Raw genomic sequence first — 20,178 nt, 5'->3', positions numbered from 1 at the left:
CCAAGATGGGGCGCAGCCCGCCACTTTTCTTGGGGACAATGAAATACGGGCTGTAAAACCCGGAGTACATCTCGGCCAGAGGGACGAGCTCGACCGCCCCCTTCGCCAGAAGGGTAGCGACCTCGGCCCGAAGCACGGGAGCATCTACTCCCACTGATGTGAAGAGGATGCCCCGAAACTTGGGTGGGCGCTTGGCGAACTGAATCGCATAGCCGAGACGGATCGTTCGCTCTAGCCACCGTGCTGGTCTGGGAAGAGCCAACCAGGCTCCCAGGTACCGAGACAGGGGGACCAGAGGTTCGATCTGATTCATTGCCCCCGTGGGGGGTGGTTCGATGGCTGGCAGTACGGCTCCCTCGACGCGGGGGGGACCCCGGGGAGGAGAGCGGCTCTGCCGAGGTGCCTGTCGGGCGATATCGCGGCATACCGCACCGTCTGACTGAGGGTGCTGGTGGCCACTGAGAGTTATACCCAACCGTGTGTCTCGCCGAAACACAACGTGGGGTAGCCGAGCACCGTCCTGCGGAGGGTGAGAGCGGCTGTGAGAAAGACCCAGGGGGAGAGACAGCTCTTTTCGTGAGAATGTGGGCACCAGGCCCTGAAAAGGGCCCGGCTGGTGTTGCTGGGACGGGGCAGGCACCGTCCCAATCCGACCCTCCGGCGATGTAGTTGCCTGGGTCGGGCCCGGTGGACTCGATCTCCCTGGGTTCACCCCGTCAGGAACGCTTCTGCTTCCGCGGAGGTTGGTGACGGGATGGTGCTCTCCTCTTCGACGTCCTTCTCCGGGAGGCCGCCTGTGCAGGGGGCGCTGGGGCCGGAGTCTGAGTCGGAGAGGGGCGGGGCTGCTGGGAAGCAGACGCCGCGCGGGACCTCGACGGACGATAGGCGGCCGGGTCGCGGCGGGGCAGGATGTGTTTAATCGCCTCCGTCTGCTTCTTAACAGTCGAGAACTGCTGAGAGAAGTCCTCGACCGTATCACCAAACAGCCCACCCTGCGCGATGGGAGCGTCGAGAAAGCGAACCTTCTCAGCGTCCCGCATCTGCGCAAGGTTGAGCCAAAGATGTCTCTCCTGGACCACCAATGTGGACATCGTACGACCCAGGGCTCGCGCCGTCACCTTCGTCGCCCGGAGAGCGAGGTCAGTGGCAGTGCGGAGCTCCTGCATTAGCCCCGGGTCGGACTTTCCCTCGTGCAACTCCTTCAACGCCTTGGCCTGATGGACCTGCAGGATGGCCATGGCGTGAAGAGCCGAGGCAGCTTGACCCGCAGCGTTGTAAGCCTTCGACACCAGCGATGCCGAAAACTTACACGCCTTGGAAGGGAGCCTTGGTCGATCCCTCCAGGTGGCAGCTGTCTGCGGGCACAGGTGCACCGCGACTGCACGCTCCACCTGTGGGATGTCGACATAGCCCTTAGCTGCCCCGTCATCGAGGGAAGTCAGGGCGACCGAGCCAGTCTGACGTGCACGCGCCGAAAAGGGGGCGTTCCAAGTCCGACTGAGCTCCTCATGCACCTCCGGAAAAAATGGTACCGGGGCCGACCGTGGCTTAGAGTCACGGCCGGTCCCGAGATACCATGTATCCAACCGCGAGCGTTGGGGGAGAGGCGGTGCGGTGCACTGCAGCCCAATACTCGCGGCGGCCCGGGAAAGCATGGCTGACATCTCGACGTCCGCTTCATCCTGAGCTCGACCCCCCGGGGGAGGAAGCTCCAAGGACTCGTCGGGGTCGGATGCCAGGAGGTCGCCCTCCGATGCTGCGAGCGACATCTCATCGTCGTCACGCCCCGTGTCCGAGTGCGTGACGGAGGAACAAGGCGGCGTACCGCCTCTTCCGGGACGGTCAGACAAGCGAGGTGGGGCGTGAACGGTCCGCGAGCCGGTGGCTGACGGATTGAGGCTCACGGTAATTCCCAAATCACCCTCGGTGCTCGCCGAAGCGGACGGCAGGGCTGATGCCGCTGCTGCCGCAAAACGGGAAGCACTCGAGGTGGTGGCTGATTCTCGCAAGAACGCAGCCACCCGTGACCGCAATGTCTGAATCACCATCCGCCCGCAGTGCGGGCAAGATGTATCCACAAATGCCGCCTCAGCGTGCTGGAGTCCCAGACACCTGAGGCAGACATCGTGTCCGTCCCCTTCCTCGATGAGTGCGCCGCACCCACGAGCACAGCGGGACATGCCGCGCTGTAGAATGTCTTAAGCCCTGAAAAGGGCTCGCTCTTTAGAAAGATTCTTTGGCAGTTGCCGAGACGCCCAGGGGAAGTCACAGGAATCGGGACAGTCCGCTGCACCACGTCGTAAGACCAGCAACACGTAGAGATTGTCTGCAGAGTCGTCAGCATGAGATGCGAAGGCTCCGAAGAACAAAAGGTGAATGAATGCGGCACGCCGGCTCCCTTTTATACCCGGATATCCGGGGGCGGAGTCCGGCATGCAAATTTCATTCGCCAATTTTCATTGGCCTGTTCAAGTCAGTCAGAGAAGGTAGGTTCTCAAGTCAAACCCCATTCTGTCGACACAACGTCGAGAGACCGACAGAAAGGGAACACCTAATATCATTTATTCAAAGAGGGGGTATCATGCTATTTCATGCATTCTGACTTCTGTACACCGTTGAGCGTGCTGGCTTCTCATGATTAACATGGTCAACCAGTTGGACGTATGACGTAGTATTTCTGTGCTCGATACACTTGTTTCTGAATTTTAGTTTAAAAGTCTTTTATTGGGCAATTTTCCTGTGAAAATGTGACCAAACTAAAGACTCTACGAAGATATGACGTATGTAATACTACTGTATAGGCACTCAAGATTAATATGAGATTACCCCATCTTTAGAGGAATTGTTCACTTTCAACATACATTTTCACCCCTGTTGTCATCCAAGATGTCATTTTTTCTTTAGTCGACAAGAAATGAAGGTTTTTGATGAAAACATTCCAGGATCATTCTCCATATAGTGGACTTCAAACGGTTGGCTAGATCAGACCCTTATTCATCATCTGGTATCGTTTAAAGCCCTTTGAAGCTGCGCTGAAACTGTCATTTTGACCTTCAACTGTTTGGAGTCCATTCAAGTTTTTTTTAACTACTCGAGGAGCTGTGCGAACTTGATTAGTCTTGGAAAATGTAAACGTTTCTGAACTTTTTCACTTTCACATTTTCAAGGCATTCTCATGACAGAATCTTCATGCAATGGTGTGAGCGTCTTCTCTTTAATACACGTGTGTAGTGAGCAGAGCTGAGACCCTGTTATCTGAGACCTGTCCTTCCACAGGCTGAAAATAAACCTCATTAAATCAATAGTGTACCATGAAGTGATAGATGACATTGACAACAGTTTAAACGGCTCTATGACTAGCAGGAAGAACTCTGAGAAATCAATATGGATCATGTGCCATGGATGCTCCTGACATTCTGTCTGATCCTGACCGGACATTTATACGGTCAGATGCTTGTGCTTCATGAAGGTCTGAGGACCAGAAATAATCAAACTGTGATCATTGAAATAGTTTGATATTGTCTAGTGAAAGTATGACCTCGTGACAGTCCTAGTTACTACTGAGGTATAAGTAGTGGTGGAATTTTAAATAAAATTGGCTGATACTTAGATAAACTATGGAAATACATTGTTTAATAAATTCATGCACAAATACTTTTGAGCTTCAAAGTCCCAAAATACACACAAAGTAAACAAAAAAAATGATGTAAATAAATTGTTGCACAAGTCAGTTTGATTTCATTTGAAATGACCCTCATTTTCACCGGTTTGACCCAGAAAACATCAATAACAGCTTTAACTTGACAAATAACCATGGTATAAGTGGGATTATCCACTCCGCTTCGGGTCGCGTGGTTCCAGACCTCCACTTTGTGCATTAAAACCATTTAACGCACGGCTAGCTGTGGATTATCCCTTACTTGTCAGATACAACTCCAAGGAGTAAGAAGTATGATCCTTTAGTACAGAAGTTTCCTTCGTAAAAACACTAACGATCAAATATACTGTGTGTGTATATAAACCATCACAGATGATTCGTGATCTGTAGCCTAAATGAATGTATCTGAACTGTTACATTGGTTGACTCTAAAACTGTAGTTCAGTTGTGTGTGTGTGTGTGTGTGTGTTAGGTTACGTTAAGGGTTAATGGAGATAATTATGGTTCTTTGACAGGAATCCAGAAAGATGTCTTCACATAAAATTTCAATAACACTGATTACAAGCATCATCGTCATCATTCAACACATTACCAGAGGCTGCAGATCTGGATGGGTTAGGATGTATCCGTTGTTGGTGATGGCAAAAGCATAACCGTGGATTCCCAGCTGTGAACACACACACACACACACACACACACACACACACACACACACACACACACACACACAGAGAGAGAGAGCTGTGATGATAATCAGAGATCATGTCAGATATAGAGAGTCTGTGGCACTTGCTTAAATTAACACACATTTACACATATGTATTTACACAAGCTTGATGTTTGTCATATCCAGTATTACTCTGTGCAACATCACACAAGTGAAACAGGATTGACACAGCATCTCAGTTAAGTGTTTACTGACAGGGACGCATAACAACATAACAAACAAACAACAATATCAATCAATAATCAAAGAATCTCACTAGCTGATCTAACAGATTACAGGGGAATGAAAGTGTACCTTGTATTTTGGGATGGCCTTCAGTATTTCAGACACTGGCACGTCTGTGCCCGCCACTCCAAGAAGAATGCCCTTGTTTCTCTACAAACAATCAACATGTCAACATGTAAGACACAACAAACAGGCAAACAAAAATCTAAATGTGGTGTTTTGTCGTTCTATTGTTTGATGAGTTATCCAGAAAGCCATTCTTATATACAGTATACATCTATCATAAACACATGTTACGTCACTTACGGTCTCGTTTTTGGTGCTGAACACAGGCATGGCCACTGTTGTCATGAGGACGGGACCCTGCCTGCCCTGCAGCTGCACACATGCATGAGAGAGAGAGACGTGAACGCACACATGCCAGTAGATCCTATGATAAGATCCGTACACATGAAAGTCAATGTGTTGTACAGTACAGTGTGATGAAATAAAGCAGGAGTGATGATGTGACGCTCAGATGATCCGTCGACAGCATGGACACACCCCTGCCCTGAGATGGACACACCCCTGCCCTGAGATGGACACACCCCTGCCCCCGCCCTCGCACTCACTCACTCACTCACTCACTCTCTCTGACCTCTTGCTCAGTTTAAGAAATACATTTCAAAAACATAAAAATCACTTATATAACGCTCCCTGATGATTATTTTCAGAAAATAACGCTCCAGGAACGTTGCGGTGTGGTTTTTTATACATAAACTAAACATAACAAAATGATTTCAGTCAGGTGATCGACAGTGTGTGTACACATATAACACAAAACAAAATGACTTTATACAGCATCAATAATGTGAACTATGAACACTTAACATCCCAATGTCATCAATGAACATATGATCATGGATACGGTTCATAAGATCATGCACTTTTACCTTCTGAGTCTGTGGACGCTATAAAAACAAAACACAAACTGTGAGCAAACGTGTGTGTGTGTGTGTGTGTGCGCGCGTCTAAGTCAACATTATATTACATCTGACCCATCCATTTCTTTCAAGGCATTATTTATGAAGGAAATGATTAAACATAATCAAGGCTTGACAAAGCTAAACAGAAACGTTAATCATCTTTTTTGTAGTTTGGTTTAAGAGAATTTCATACTTTCAGGAAATGAATAAATACATGTTTGTATCCACACTTTCCGCTCAATTTCAATAAAACATGTATTTGGACACACCAGGTGACCTTTGACAGCGTGTACAGTAAGTTGTGTTTTTATTGCCTTGTTTCCACGAGAACATCATAAGGTTACTTTGGCTTATTTGCTGACCAGTCACAGCAAATCATTTTGACAGGTGTTTTATGACAAATGATTCAACCAAATGACCTAAAAACCTGTTGGTAACATCTGAACGTGGTTTCTTACTTTAAGACCGAAAAAAACATCTAATAAAAGATTTTAAATTCACATTTTATGTCCAGATTTCTCTCATGTGGTCGTGTAATAAACGGGATAATGTACAAACAGGCGGCTGTTATCGCCAAATAAAGCCCTTCAGTGTGATCGGGACCCGATGCGAAGCGTCCCTTACGGCCAAATGCTTTTAAAGCGCTGAAGCATATTGAAAAGTTTCTTTTGATTTATTTGCGGACAAATGATGACAAGGTTTTGAACAGATGTTGATGTGAGGTGACGTGCTGAATGTTAGCTTGTAGACAGCCAAGAATCAATTACATCGCAGAGAAAAACCAGCCAATAGCCCTACAGGACACGTTCACAGTTTTGAGCTTGACCGGCGGGCTCCGTGTGACCGCACAGATGATGGTATTTGATCACCGTGACTCACTGTGTTGTCCATGTAAGCCTCCGTCCACACCATGTCATGTTCTTGATCAATGACTTTGGGTCGACTGAGCACATGCAGATACTCCATCACGTTCTCCTGCACGTCTGCCAGCGTGGAAATCTGCGTGAAATAACCTGCAGTAACAACACATGTGACAGCTTTAATACACGTGTGTGTGTGTGTGTGTGTGGAAGAGCAGATGAAAACACTACAGTAAATATCACAAAGCATCTGACACATCAAATCTGTGACCTCACACAGCCAGACTTCATCTAACAGACAACATGACACATCAGAAGTGATGATTTGGAGAGTTTGTGTTGTTCTGTGGATGTGATGTGAAGTCAAACCTTTGTTAGCGCACGCCATCCATTTCAGATGATCAGCAAACGCAGACTCCCGTCCAATCAGGTAAGGGAATATACGCACCTGCAGCGACAGACTCGTGTTAACGGCGGATAACTGCTGACGTCACTTCATTCGTTTTCTCTTGAACCTTCTAGCCTTGATAAAGTATTGGCTAGCCAAACAACTGAATGTGGTGTGACATAAAATAATATTTCCACAAGAAATGTAAACGTATTTAAGCTGAAAGTGCAAAACAGTACATAGCCTACATTGAATTGTTTTGGTAAATTACGGCTATTTACCATGAATATGAAACTGAGTATAAAAAAAGGTGAACACACACAGAAGACAGACACGCACACAGGTTCATCCACACCCACATGCATAAAACACAGACACGCAACTCCACACGCACAAAATACACACACCCTTCAATGTATTTAGGGGTGTGGTGGTCCTGGTCAAGACAATCTCCTGAACTCTAAACTGAATGTCAGAATGGGAAAGAAAGGTGATTTAAGTAATTTTGAGCGTGGCATGGTTGTTGGTGCCGGACCGGCCGGTCTGAGTATTTCACAATCTGTTCAGTGACTGTTTTTTTTTACGCACAACCATTTCTATGGTTTACAAAGAATGGTGTGAAAAGGGAAAAACATCCAGTATGCGGCAGTCCTGTGGGTGAAAATGCCTTGTTGATGCTAGAGGTCAGAGGAGAATGAGCCGACTGATTCAAGCTGATAGAAGAGCAACTTTGACTGAAATATCCACTCGTTACAACGGAGGTATGCAGCAAAGCATTTGTGAAGCCACAACACGTACAACCTTGAGGAGAATGGGCTTCAACAGCAGAAGACCCCACCGGGTACCACTTATCTCCACTACAAATAGGAAAGACGTACAATTTGCACAAGCTCGCCAAAATTGGACATTTGAAGACTGGAAAAATGTTGCCTGGTCTAATGAGTCTCGATTTCTGTTGAGACATTCAGATGGTAGAGTCAGAATTTGGCCTAAACAGAATGAGAATATGGATCCATCATGCCTTGTTACCACTGTGCAGGCTGGTGGTGGTGGTGTAATGGTGTGGGGGATGTTTTCTTGGCACACTTTAGGCCCCTTAGTGCCAATTGGGCATCGTTTAAATGCCACGGCCTACCTGAGCATTGTTTCTGACCACGTCCATCCCTTTATGACCACCATGTACCCATCCTCTGATGGCTACTTACAGCAGGATAATGCACTATGTCACAAAGCTCGAATCATTTCAAATTGGTTTCTTGAACATGACAATGAGTTCACTGTACTAAAATGACCCCCACAGTCACCAGATCTCAACCCAATAGAGCATCTTTGGGATGTGGTGGAATGGGAGCTTCGTTCCCTGGATGTGCATCCCACAAATCTCCATCAACTGCAAGATGCTATCCTATCAATATGGGCCAACATTTCTGAAGAATGCTTTCAGCACCTTGTTGAATCAATGCCACGTAGAATTAAGGCAGTTCTGAAGGTGAAAGGGGTCAAACATAGTATTAGTATGGTGTTCCTAATAATCCTTTAGGTGAGTGTATAACATTCATTAAATCAGTTTATTCTCAAGAAGTAGAAAATAAATGTAAACAAGACGTATTATAAAGTATAAACAAACATTGGTGGCATTAACTGTCACTCTACTCCAGCTGATTCTAATCAGACGGTTGATTCAAGCTGTATCATGGGAAATATGCGTGAATGTACACTCAAATTCAGAATGCATTGTGGGTATAAAGTAGTTAATGAATGTAGGGAATGAGTTGTTAACTCAGAATTCGGAAAAACACTACAAAATGGTGTAGTGCACTATATAGGAGATGGGGCAAATTCAGACACAGCTACTGTGTTCCTTGTCTCGTCTTAAATGTGACTAGCTGTACTTTCATGTTATCTTTGCCAGTTTTCTCAGTGTTATTCTTTAATAAATATATGATGTATTGGATGTCTCTGTATCCAATCTATCTATCTCTACCTTGTTTTCTGTGGCAGGTATAATTCAGTTTTTATGCATATGCAAGTACAGTGCACGTGACACAAATTTCGTCATCAGAATAGTATGCAACCTGTATAGTCGGAATAGTATGCAATTCTGTAACCGCATGCACTTTGTATGTGCAGATCGAACATGCTTATTTAATTTCTTTGCGGTATTTACTCCCTGAAGGCGTTGATTTTCAAGGCAGTCGAAGAAAGACTGCATTAACAATGGAACGCCTGCAAACTACAGCGACAATGGACTCAGTAAATAGAGGAATGTGGTCATTTCTTCTTCCAGTTCCAGCAAGCAAATGCCTTCTCCTCCATTGTTTTTGTAGTTGTTGTTCTTCTGTTGTCAACTGCTCCTCAGGCCAGATGCTGTGTGTCGCAACGCAATGCAAACTCTGAGCCGGGTTTTCCAAGGCTTGGGTTCACAAGGTTAAAAGTTAAGCTACACTACAGCATGAGTTCAACTCAGAGTTTACCAGCAGCAGAATTCTTGAATTCTTACCTTTCTGTCTGGCCAGTTGTATTTGGCAAAGACATAATCATATGTGTCCACAGCTCCATCCGTCACTAACATGATGGCTTGACTGCATCCGCTGCCTCGGCCCGTCTCGTTGAACTGAACACACGAAAACAGATCAGCCATATAAAATGAATCTTTTCTGAATAGAGCTTGAGTAAGCAGTGTTCACGTGTGTACTCACATCACTGAGAAGCTCAAAGGCTTCAGTCAGTGCCAAATCCAGCAGACCTATACCTTTAGCAACCAGCTTTTCCAGACGTCCATGGAGATGCTGTTGAGAAGCAGACACAGTACGGATGTGAAGCGGACATTATTTTAACTTCATCACCTTTATACACAGTACACAAGTCCACCATCATGCACTCTCGTCCAACGACTGCCATTACTCATCACATACACTCGTACAGTACTATCACTGGCTTGCACATTCAGTACAGGTGCGTCTGTTTGGATTAAAGTTTGTGTTAAATATTGATCACACTAAATTAATGACTACTTCTGGGAGATTCCTTGGCACGGCTTTAATGTCCTACCAAGGAACCAAAGTTGAATGTGTTGAGAGTAACAAAATTGTATTTATTAACAAGTTAAATTTCCAAATATTTAAGTTACATATTGACAAATTACTTTCTAAGTTTAGGCTTAAACTTGGTTTTAATTGGCAGAGTTAACATATTTATATATTCTTAGAAGTTCTCATTGGTATTGCTTAACACCATCTTACTTGTTTCTTAGTTTTTCAAATAGAAATTCAAGTTACAATTTATGTTCACATGATTTTTTACACGTTACTCTTTCTAACGGAGTTAGGAAAGAAATCATTTATTTATAGTGCCTCTTTTGCACGGAATAATTGACAAAAGATCTTAAAGCTGACTGTACTTCCGTCTTTAAATATGTTCAAGACACTTTTAACAAATTATGTGTTTCGTTCCTTGAAAGCTTGTTGTTGTTGAATTATGATTGTTGTAAAGTACTTTGCTGTAAATTGGTATATTTGTCTTATCTGTTGCTGTTGTCTTGGCTTTTCCTACAGCAGACACTTCCTATTTCCTTGTTCGCCCGTCAATGTATCGTAAAGTTTGATCCATTGGATGATAACAGTACTTTATTCACTAATGTTTACATTACAGCACGTATGTTTAATTCGAAAAATGAAATCCGCACACTTGCAAACATGATGTGTACTTACATTTTTGTTGTTGATGTCGGCTTGAACCAGAGTTCCATTCAGACAGGGTTCCACATACAGCAGCTCTTCATTATACTGTCACATAAAGACACAAACATCAACAGTCATACATGTAAAGATGACAGACAAACACCAGTCTGATGAGAAGTTAAACACAAAACACCATCAGTCATAAGTTTAGCTTTATAGCTTTATGCTAGTGCAGACGCTCACATGACCTGCTTTCTGAAACACGTGAATAAAAAAACGTCCTAGTAACCAACCTGTAGCACAGAGCTTCTGAAATCAGTCCTGAACTACACTTTTGAATGAATTTTCTGCATAACTGTTAAGTGTTTACAGTGACAAAATGTTGCCGACTTCTGGCTTTACAGAGGCAGTGATGAACTTACAGCAATAATGTTAAAGAAGTCATCATCGCCGAGTGTATCCAATATAGAGGAAACAGTCTGCCTGGCTATGGTCAGTCTCAGCCCCTTCATACTGCCGCTCACATCCACTAAAATCACCACATCTTTAGGTGATGTTGCTGCCTGGATATACCTGTACACAACCACATACAGTACATGGATCTTCAGAAATGATCATTTACTCACACTCATGCCAATCCAACTGGATCTGACTTCCTATAATATTAAATAATAATATCCTAATCATTTGATTTAACAAATAATCATTGTCTTCTTTAAAGAGGATGCAGTAAATGTCCAGTGCTATATGCGTTATATCCCAACCCAGTCTCAGGCAGTTGAAATCGTGTTCATGGACATTTTGGCGTCAGTCATAGACATTTATATATTTACAACCTGATATTAAAATAAGTCGTACATTTTATAGGTGGTGGCGAAACAGCCTTACCTCACCGTCGTGCTGATTGACAAGAAAAGGGGAAATTTGTGTCCATGAACACAAATGAATAGATTACAGATCACGACAATGAATGTGTCGTAAATCCGTAATTATGGAATTTGCAGATAAAAAACCCCAAATTGATTTAATTTTAACAACAGGCCAAACCCCACAAGTCATTTTAGTTGACGTTACACATACTTAAGAGTTCAATTTATTTTCTGGTGACCAAACACTTACCATTTCCGATTTCGACAGTCAAACTCTATAACCCCATGGTCATCCGGTGTCCATTTTATACCTGTGAAGGTACAGAAGTTATATGTGTAATCAGTTATGCACAGTTTAGGCCAATCAAGTATTTGTTTTTAAATATGAATATTTTATTCAAAAGCAGTGACCATTCTAGGCTTTAGTCAAAGTTTTACATTTGTTTTCTGGTATGGATATTTGTTCAAAACAGCTGTTAATGTACTATTTAGCCTTAACCATGGACATAAACTACAAACATGATAAATATTACATTTATAAGTAAACGACATCTGACGACAAGTGAATTTCTCCAGATCTTACCTTACAGAAAACACACATGTATTTCACACATGACAAAAACCCAAGTCAAGTCATTGGACAGATTCATCAACAACAACACAGTTCAGGGATACTGCACCCAAAAATGAAAATTCTGTCATAATTTACTCACCTTGACTTTTTGCAAATCTGTTTTTATTGTTTTGTTGAACACAGAGAAGGATATTAGGAAGAATGCTTGTAACCAAACAGTTCTTGGCTCTCCATTGACTCCCATAGACATAGTAGGAAAAGAATGAAAGTGCCCAGAAACTGTCATGTTCTACATTCTTCAAATGTCGTCTTTTGTGTTCAACAGAACAAAGTTATTGATAAAGTCATTTTCCTACTATGCTAGTCTAGATCTGTTTGGTTATAAACATTCTTCCAAACATCTTTCTTTGTTTTCATCAGAACAAACAAATGTATACAGATCTGGAACAAATTGAAGGCGAGTAAATGGTGACAGAACATTCATTATTGGGTGAACTGTCCCTTTAATGCAGAGGTCCCTAGGGTCGCGACCCAGTACCGGGCTGTGAAAGAGCCGTTGCCAGGTCGCAAGAATGTGCTGAAAAATTCCCTGTTACGACACTGAATATTTTTATTATGTATTGGACCTTTAAGAGCGACCGTTCAAATTTACACAGAGGGCACGTTTTTTGAGCAATAAAGAGAATGTTCAACCAGAATAAAAATGAGTGCCAAACAAACGTCTCTCGATGGATTCTTTAGTGGAGTAGGTAAGAAAAGATCAAGTGATTGTGATTCAGAGACAGACTAACGCTACTCACAAGAAAAAGAAAGCCACCTTTAACCGAAAATACGACGATTAATATCTAAATTATGGGTTTGTCGCTACCGGCAGTTAACAAGCTCCAAACCCTATGTGTGTAAAATGTGGAGATAAATTGGCGAATGAGTCAATGAAGCCCTCAAAATTGCTTCGACATCTTGAAACTAAGCATCCAGCACTGAAAAACAGTGACAGCAACAAAAACAAAGTTACGAAGCAGGCTGGACATTTGCAACACACTTCGCGTTTCACAGTCACCCATCCCTCCTCGTTTGGACAGTATTATTGCGGGGAAACAAGCCCAAGGCTCCCATTAAGTGAGTTATGGTGAGTTTGTAAATGGCTTTGTTTGTAAAAGTTGGATAAAAGTTGGATGAAAGTTGGAATGATGGCGAAGTTTGACGACTGTAACGCAGTTCAATAAAAGGAAGGAAGGAGGTGGGAACCGGCGAACATAAAACAACTTTTAATTTATAAATAAAAATGTAAATAGACAGCCGGCGGGCTACTGCCGGTGACACACACAACCATAACTAAAAGCCAGGCCTGGTCCTCTCTCACTGACGGTCCGGTCACTCATCCTCTTGTGCTCCCGATCTCCTCTGTGATACGAGACCGGTGCGCGTACAGGTGAAGTTTTACCATTTCAACTAAATTCGTTGTGATGTTTTGAATGCGCAGTTTGACGATAAAATGGAAAGTAAATGAATAATAAATAAGTACGCAATTGGTAGTTTTTTATTCGCAGTATTGGATAATTATTTTCATTGTACTTCCCTCCATCCCCACCAGCCGGTCCGTGTGAATATTTTTAAAACAAAACCGGTCCATGGTTTAAAAAAGGTTGAAGACCGCTGCTTTCTCCAATGCAACCACCAGAGTAACTATTGACCCACACTGCACACTGGACTGGACTGATTTAATATCTTACCTGGATACTGTCTGAAGAAGCCCTTTGCGCTACCAAAGTACTGCCAAATAAGAGACGGGTCTAGTTGAAAGTTGTCCACAAACACTTTATTGAGAGCCTCTGACCAGTACACACCATTCACAATCGCCGAGTCTGTAACAGAAAACAGACTGTTATTGTGGTTATTGATGTCACCTTCAATTGTAAAGGCTGTACATTGATTCATCAAAGTGCTTTGGTTTTTAATAGAAAGCAAAAAATAATTGAATTGATATATCAGTAATATAAGGTTTGTGTATATATTCTATATTATTGAGTCATTATATGAAACGAGTGCCATTTTTACTTAGCAATTTAAACATTTTTCATTTAGAAGAAACTACAACTTGAAAGGTAAATGAATCCTTCAAAATACATTTCCCTCCTCAGAAATAAAATCATTATTAATATGACTTTTTCCGCAGGCAAGGGAGCCTTTCATAGACCACCCTGTTATGGACAACATGTACTCATTCAAGTAGGAAAACATTACAAAGATTAAGACATTTAATACATTTTTTATTCTTTGATTTTTGATCTTGAAAAGTGAATTCAACATTTCAATGGCCTCATTGTTTGTACTGAACAACGAACAAAAACAACATTTATTGGATTAGTCCACACAACAAGAACATCATTCAACCAAGGTCATCACTGCAGATAAATTCAGTTGTCACTTCACCATAGTGCTCAATCCTGTTCTGTACACACACACACACTTCACACATTTACAGGACTGACGACCGCATTCTACTACAAAGTTAACTCGTTTTGGTAAATTAATTTTCAAGAGTTACAGAACAGGATTGAGCACTACGGTGAAGTGACAACTGAATTTAGCGGCAGTGTGTATGTGGCCAAAGAGTGAGAATATGATTGATTTATTCATTATTTCATAGGCACAAAGTTAACATGCGGTGATGTGAAGCCGTGTATACCTTTGTTGTACATGTTTGTGGGCACCTGCACAACACTGAGACTGAGATTGACTGACAGATTATTGAAATGTTCGTTGGGCTTCAGGATGAATTCTCCACCCAAATCCACACTGTTGCCCTCCTCATCCAGCTCATTGATCAACACAGCGTTGAAGTATTCGTACTGTCAGGAAAAAAGACAGAGAAAGTTATAGTGAACTGCCTACAACGTGATTCGCTTATTCGATTATTACTAGATTCAGATGTTTGGTGCAAGATTACATCGAAAGAAAAGAAAAAGGCTCTTGTAACAATACAGATGAGACTGAAAGAGCCGAGAGAAACAACAGCATGTGAAAGAACTCTCTCGGCATCAGTACTGACAATTTCCTCTACACAACACAAGAGGCATTATAACACACTTCAGCATTGACACTGTTAGTGTGGCTTTATATTTTACAGTCTGTGTGTACCAGAGGAGCTGTTAATAAATCATTCATCTGTGTTATATATAGATCTGCGCCGCGTCCTCTGTGAGATCCCTCTCTGAGGGCATTTTAAGAGCATCTGTGAGGGGAGTCCCACCGCTAAATTAAACCGCTTCATTTCTAGGTAAGTAATAGCCATGAATGCACTGAAAGAAATCAGCTTCTATTCATCGATCCAAAGTGAAGTGTAATGCGTGATACGCAGTGCCATAAAAGATCTGATGCTTCTCATGGGACTGTGGCCCAGAAGGGTAAGAGAGAGACGGTTCTTTAAAGACCTTTGACTTCTTTGTGGAAGCAAACATGGTTCTTCTATGCCATCGCTGTGAAGAACCTTTTAAACACCTTTATTTGTGAAGAAGCCTGTTTAATATATTAGAGATGTCATTTCTTTGGTTCCCTGGTCCCTTTCGAAGGAAATGACATAAAAGTGCTAATAATATGAATCGAGTCATTCAGAAGTGGTCAGGAGGTCACGTTACTTCATATTCTTCATCTCTTATTTTTCATTTAGGAATCATGCCCTTCCTCATAATAGGGGGGGGGGTTCTTATTCACTGACTGATTCCTTTTAGGTTACACATTTGGTCTGTATCTTGAATGACCATACAGTACAACTTAGAATTCTAAATAGGAGGTAGTTTGCTCTTTCCAGAAGTCATACCGTTATTCAGAAGCATCATGTTGCACAACATGACAGTGACAGCACATCCTGAATTTGCAGTGTTAGAATAAGAAGCAATTCCACACACCGTTTTTCCTCATTTAAGTTGTCTCTTACACTATTACTGTGATGAATGAGGCGGACTCCCATTCATCCCTCCACCAGAGGAGCCCTGAGCTGAGTACGGACCATGGGCGTCTTTTTCTTTACTTACTTCCTGTTTGTAGAAAACAGATACAAAGTGACATATTATGACCATAGACTATGTGCTATACACTCGACCATCAGGTGTGTGACTTTGAGAAGGCTAGTATCATCGGTTACCCAGATGAGAACAAATGACCTCAATCATATAAAACGTCAATAAAAAGGAATGTGTTATAGTTTATAAAAATAAATATACATTTTATTGTTAAATTCAGGGGAGTGGTCTCATAAATGGGGATCTTAGTACATATGTATATTTTCTGCTTAAAGGGGAGATTTGCTGGAAATACGTGTTTTTCTTTGTCTTTGGTGTGTTATAAGTTGCCTGTGCATGTATTAGACAAATAAAATTGTAAAAATGTACGTGTTGGAACAAAAGATGTATTTTATCTAGAAGCGAATGCTCACCCAGACCTGCCTGAAACGGCTCGTGTAACCACACCCCTGCGAATCTACGTCAGTTCACACGATTTGACTAAGACCGCCCAAATCTAAACGCAAGTACGGTGGGCAGTCTTGTAAATCTCATTGTACCGGCGCAACCATGTCGCGGAGACGATGGGTGTTTCGTTGTAAAAAGAAGTCCTCTTTGTTTGCCCTTCCAAAAGACGATACAACAAAACGAAAGGTTACATTTTATTTTCAACACTGATCCAGTGAAATACAATCCAAATGTTCAGGTTTGTGCAAGGCATTTCACCAACGATTGCTTCACGAATCTGTGAGAGATCAAGACCGGCTATGCACGGAAGCTTTCGTTAAAAAAGTGGGGCAGTTCCAACAGTTAAAACTCTGCAAGGACTGTCTGGCGCTTCAGATTCGCAGCCTGTTAGTATATTTTCATTGTAAAAGACTTTGGTACAGACTAACGCGAGTTAAGTTTGATGTTGTTGTTTCTTTGTGTGATCTGCAAATGCACGGTAGTCTTTATGGTAGCGGTAGTTGAAATGAACAGACCAATTTCATAGTTAAGCCACCCGAGTAATTCCACTCAACCAATCAAGTCTGTGCATTCCAGGCTGTGAACATTGAGACTGGATAGTGCAGACACACGGCAGGGTTAGAGGCAAGTTACACATAAAAAGACAGTAGAAAGAAAAAGAAAGTTAGCGTCACATGCAGAAAACAAAGGGAGAGATACAGACGACTGCACTACAGAAAGAAAGTTGACGAAAACGACGAGTGACACGGAGAAAGAGTGAGAAACAGGCGAGTGAGACGGAGAGAAACAGACGACCGAGATGGAGGAAATAAGGCACAAATGGCGCTCTCCAAAAAAAGGACACCATTATGAGACAAAACATAATGGTTTGAACAAACATACCCACTCAAATCTGAAGTGAGATCACAGAAAATAAGTAGTTTCAGTGCCCAGTGTAACCAGTCCACCAGGATCCTGCTATTAGCAGGAACGTGCTAATGAGTGTTCCCTCAGAGTTGCTTGGATTTTGGGACAACACAAAAAACCATTTACTGGTGGAGGAATGGTCAAAGAATGCATGAGTGCAGTAGCTGAAACACTACTTGAGGGAAATCAAAAACAAGAACACATGTCATCTGCCACAAAGAAAAGTGAGATATTAACTCAGAAAGTGCTAACACAGCTAGATGAAGCCGTTTGTAAGGCACCATGTGTAGACTTAGCTGTGGATGAGTCCATTGACATTTGTGACAATGCTCGGTGTATGTCAGGTTTTTCAACAAAGACCAGAGAGCATTCTGTCAAGATCTGTTAGGTGTCACTCCTCTTCAGACCAGTACAAGAGGAGAAGACATCTACCTATGTTACATAAGAGCCAAAACAAGTGGTTTCAATAACTGATATGATAGGGAGAGAGAAAAGAGCTGTAGCAAGACTGAGAGGACAATCCTGAGCTGATAGCTTACCATTGCATTCTGCGCCTCCCTGTCAGATGAGCATGCTGAGGTGATGAATACAATTATGAAACTGATCAATTTCCATGATCACTTTATGTTGTGTGTGTGTGTGTATGTATGACTTTGATCTGTTGTATGTATGCTACTTGTTGTATGTTGTATGCGTTGAGTTGTATGTATGACTTTGATCAATTATGAAACTGATCAAAGTCAACGAAAAGTCTTTCGTTGACTTTATTGATAAGCTGATTGTAAACTTCAGCAACCGTTTTGTCAGCTTCAGGTTTGGACAGCAGCTCACCATGTTTATTCAGAACCCATTTCTCATCACAGATGTCAGGGGGTTCTCAAAGGAAGTCACATAGCACTTTAAATGGGCAAATGCTGGACCTCTCCAGATGCAACTGGTTGATCTCCAAGCAGATGTGGCCCTGAAAGAGCAGTTGGTAAAAACTGACCCTTCCACTTTCTGGCTCCAAATGGTCCCTGAGACAGCTTTTCCAGGTCTGAGGAAAGTTGCCCTATACATGTTGACCATGTTTGGCTCCACATACAACTGCGAGGCAGCTTTCTCAACAATGAACATAATCAAAACTAAATATCGTTCCAGGTTCACCAATGAGCACCTCCACATGTGTATGAGAATTGCCCTGACCCCCTTCAAGCCCAGGTTTAAGATCCTGGCAGGTCAAGCTAGAGCTCAATTTTCTCACTGAGCATAAAAGTAGGGGAATGGGATATAAGAGGGGAAGAAAAGTGATACTCTTAAACTGTTCAATTGTTAAGATGTATTGAGATTTATAATATGTTAAATTAGTCAAGACCGTTCAAAATGTAAAACAGAAAAGGGCAAATTCAAGCTTTCCTCTTTTTATGTCATTTTTCTGATACCAAGCACTTAATTTGAATAAACACGATTTACACGAGGATCGATGCTATTTTATCACCTGTCTTTTGGAATCTGATGTTCCGAATATGAGGCGTTACATTTCCGTGCAGTATTCGACCAACCACTACGCACTAGTGAACAGGCCAATCATAGCACACCTCGCTTTCAGAGCGATGAGATTGGTAAAATATCAACAGAGAGGCGGAGCAAGATATCTTAAATCATGTATAAACATTGGATTACATCTAAAGCAAACAATAAGATTTGTTTTAGCCGCGTTAAACGACCCCTTTAAATAAAAAGATAATGCAAGATCTTAATGTAAGACAATTTAATAAGGTTAAGAGAGGCATTGAAGCAGTGGAAAACTGTAAGTATTACTGCAGTCTAGCAAATATTCTGAGGAAAGTTATAAGCTAACTGAAGAATTTCAGAAATGAAGACATTAAAGACACTTGAAGCCAGTTAGAGACGAAGACTTATTACATTAACAGTGTTCCTAAACACAACACATTAATATTCAAAAGCTTATAGAAGGAGTGCATCCGTCACTGTAGGGGAAAGTAAGTAGTTCATAATGCTATATTTTATAGCCGTGGAAAAATGAATTATAAAAATAAAAGACACTCAAATGAATTAACAGTTGAAATAATAAAACACAAATGTTCAAATGTGTGTGCATGTGTTGAAATTGAATGCTTCATTTGAAATGATTCCATGAAATGGTAAAATATGGTAAAATATTCCTTTTGCTTCTGGACAGCGACAGAGAAACATAAGATGTGACTGCAGAAACACAAATCAGCTTTGAAGAAAAAAACATATAACTACAATATCAAAGCATTACAAGACGGAAAGAGCCGTACCCTAAAGGACAGAAACGCATTGGCAAAATAACAAACTGCAAACACAATTCCAATCAGAAAGATCAAGCAGGAGGAAGCTAAAGAGACTTTTAATGTGTAAGCTGTTAAACACTGTGTGGTGCCATCAAAACACTGAACCCCACAGCCTACCAATCCCAGCCAAACTAAATACAACTAAATAAACAGATTATAAAGCCATGTATATTGTGCGTAACTGGTGTTTTCTTTCTTACTAGAATACAGAACTTTCTTTGGTTAAAAATAAACGTTATTAAGAAAGTTTGGGAGGAGCACATGCAGATAACTAACCCACCTGGCTTTCCATGACTTACCTCACAAATCAGATCTTCAACCCGGCTGGCTTTCTATAACTAATCTCACCAATCATCCTACCAGCTCGGGAGAAAACCCTCTGCCTTTATACCACACCTGCCTTCTTTCGGGACAGGACGCCAGATATGCATACTATCCGTCCCACCTTATCATCTGCGAGGTGAACTTGAGAAACTGAAATTGTTATTGAGCAAATACATAGACAGATAAGTGTCTGATTGTCTAATCTTAGCCTGATT

At 42.2% G+C, this 20,178-nt stretch overlaps 1 protein-coding gene across 1 annotated transcript in view; it reads right to left on the bottom strand.

Annotated features, from left to right (window-relative positions):
- The window catches only part of cacna2d3a (calcium channel, voltage-dependent, alpha 2/delta subunit 3a), a gene marked incomplete at both ends in the record, with an annotated part of 58,328 nt that overhangs the window by 20,226 nt on the left and 17,924 nt on the right, over window positions 1–20,178 (bottom strand). Inside the window, 13 exons of the mRNA XM_079467100.1 lie at window positions 4,251–4,325; window positions 4,680–4,760; window positions 4,917–4,988; window positions 5,543–5,560; window positions 6,455–6,588; window positions 6,805–6,883; window positions 9,324–9,437; window positions 9,523–9,612; window positions 10,534–10,608; window positions 10,926–11,076; window positions 11,623–11,683; window positions 13,680–13,811; window positions 14,636–14,798. Of these exons, the coding sequence (XP_079323226.1) occupies window positions 4,251–4,325; window positions 4,680–4,760; window positions 4,917–4,988; window positions 5,543–5,560; window positions 6,455–6,588; window positions 6,805–6,883; window positions 9,324–9,437; window positions 9,523–9,612; window positions 10,534–10,608; window positions 10,926–11,076; window positions 11,623–11,683; window positions 13,680–13,811; window positions 14,636–14,798 (1,245 nt within the window). The remainder of the gene's footprint in view (window positions 1–4,250; window positions 4,326–4,679; window positions 4,761–4,916; window positions 4,989–5,542; window positions 5,561–6,454; window positions 6,589–6,804; window positions 6,884–9,323; window positions 9,438–9,522; window positions 9,613–10,533; window positions 10,609–10,925; window positions 11,077–11,622; window positions 11,684–13,679; window positions 13,812–14,635; window positions 14,799–20,178) is intronic.

Source organism: Barbatula barbatula (genome assembly GCF_947034865.1).
Source record: "Barbatula barbatula genome assembly, chromosome: 11".
NCBI lineage: Eukaryota > Metazoa > Chordata > Actinopteri > Cypriniformes > Nemacheilidae > Barbatula > Barbatula barbatula.
This window is presented reverse-complemented; position numbering and strand designations above follow the sequence as displayed.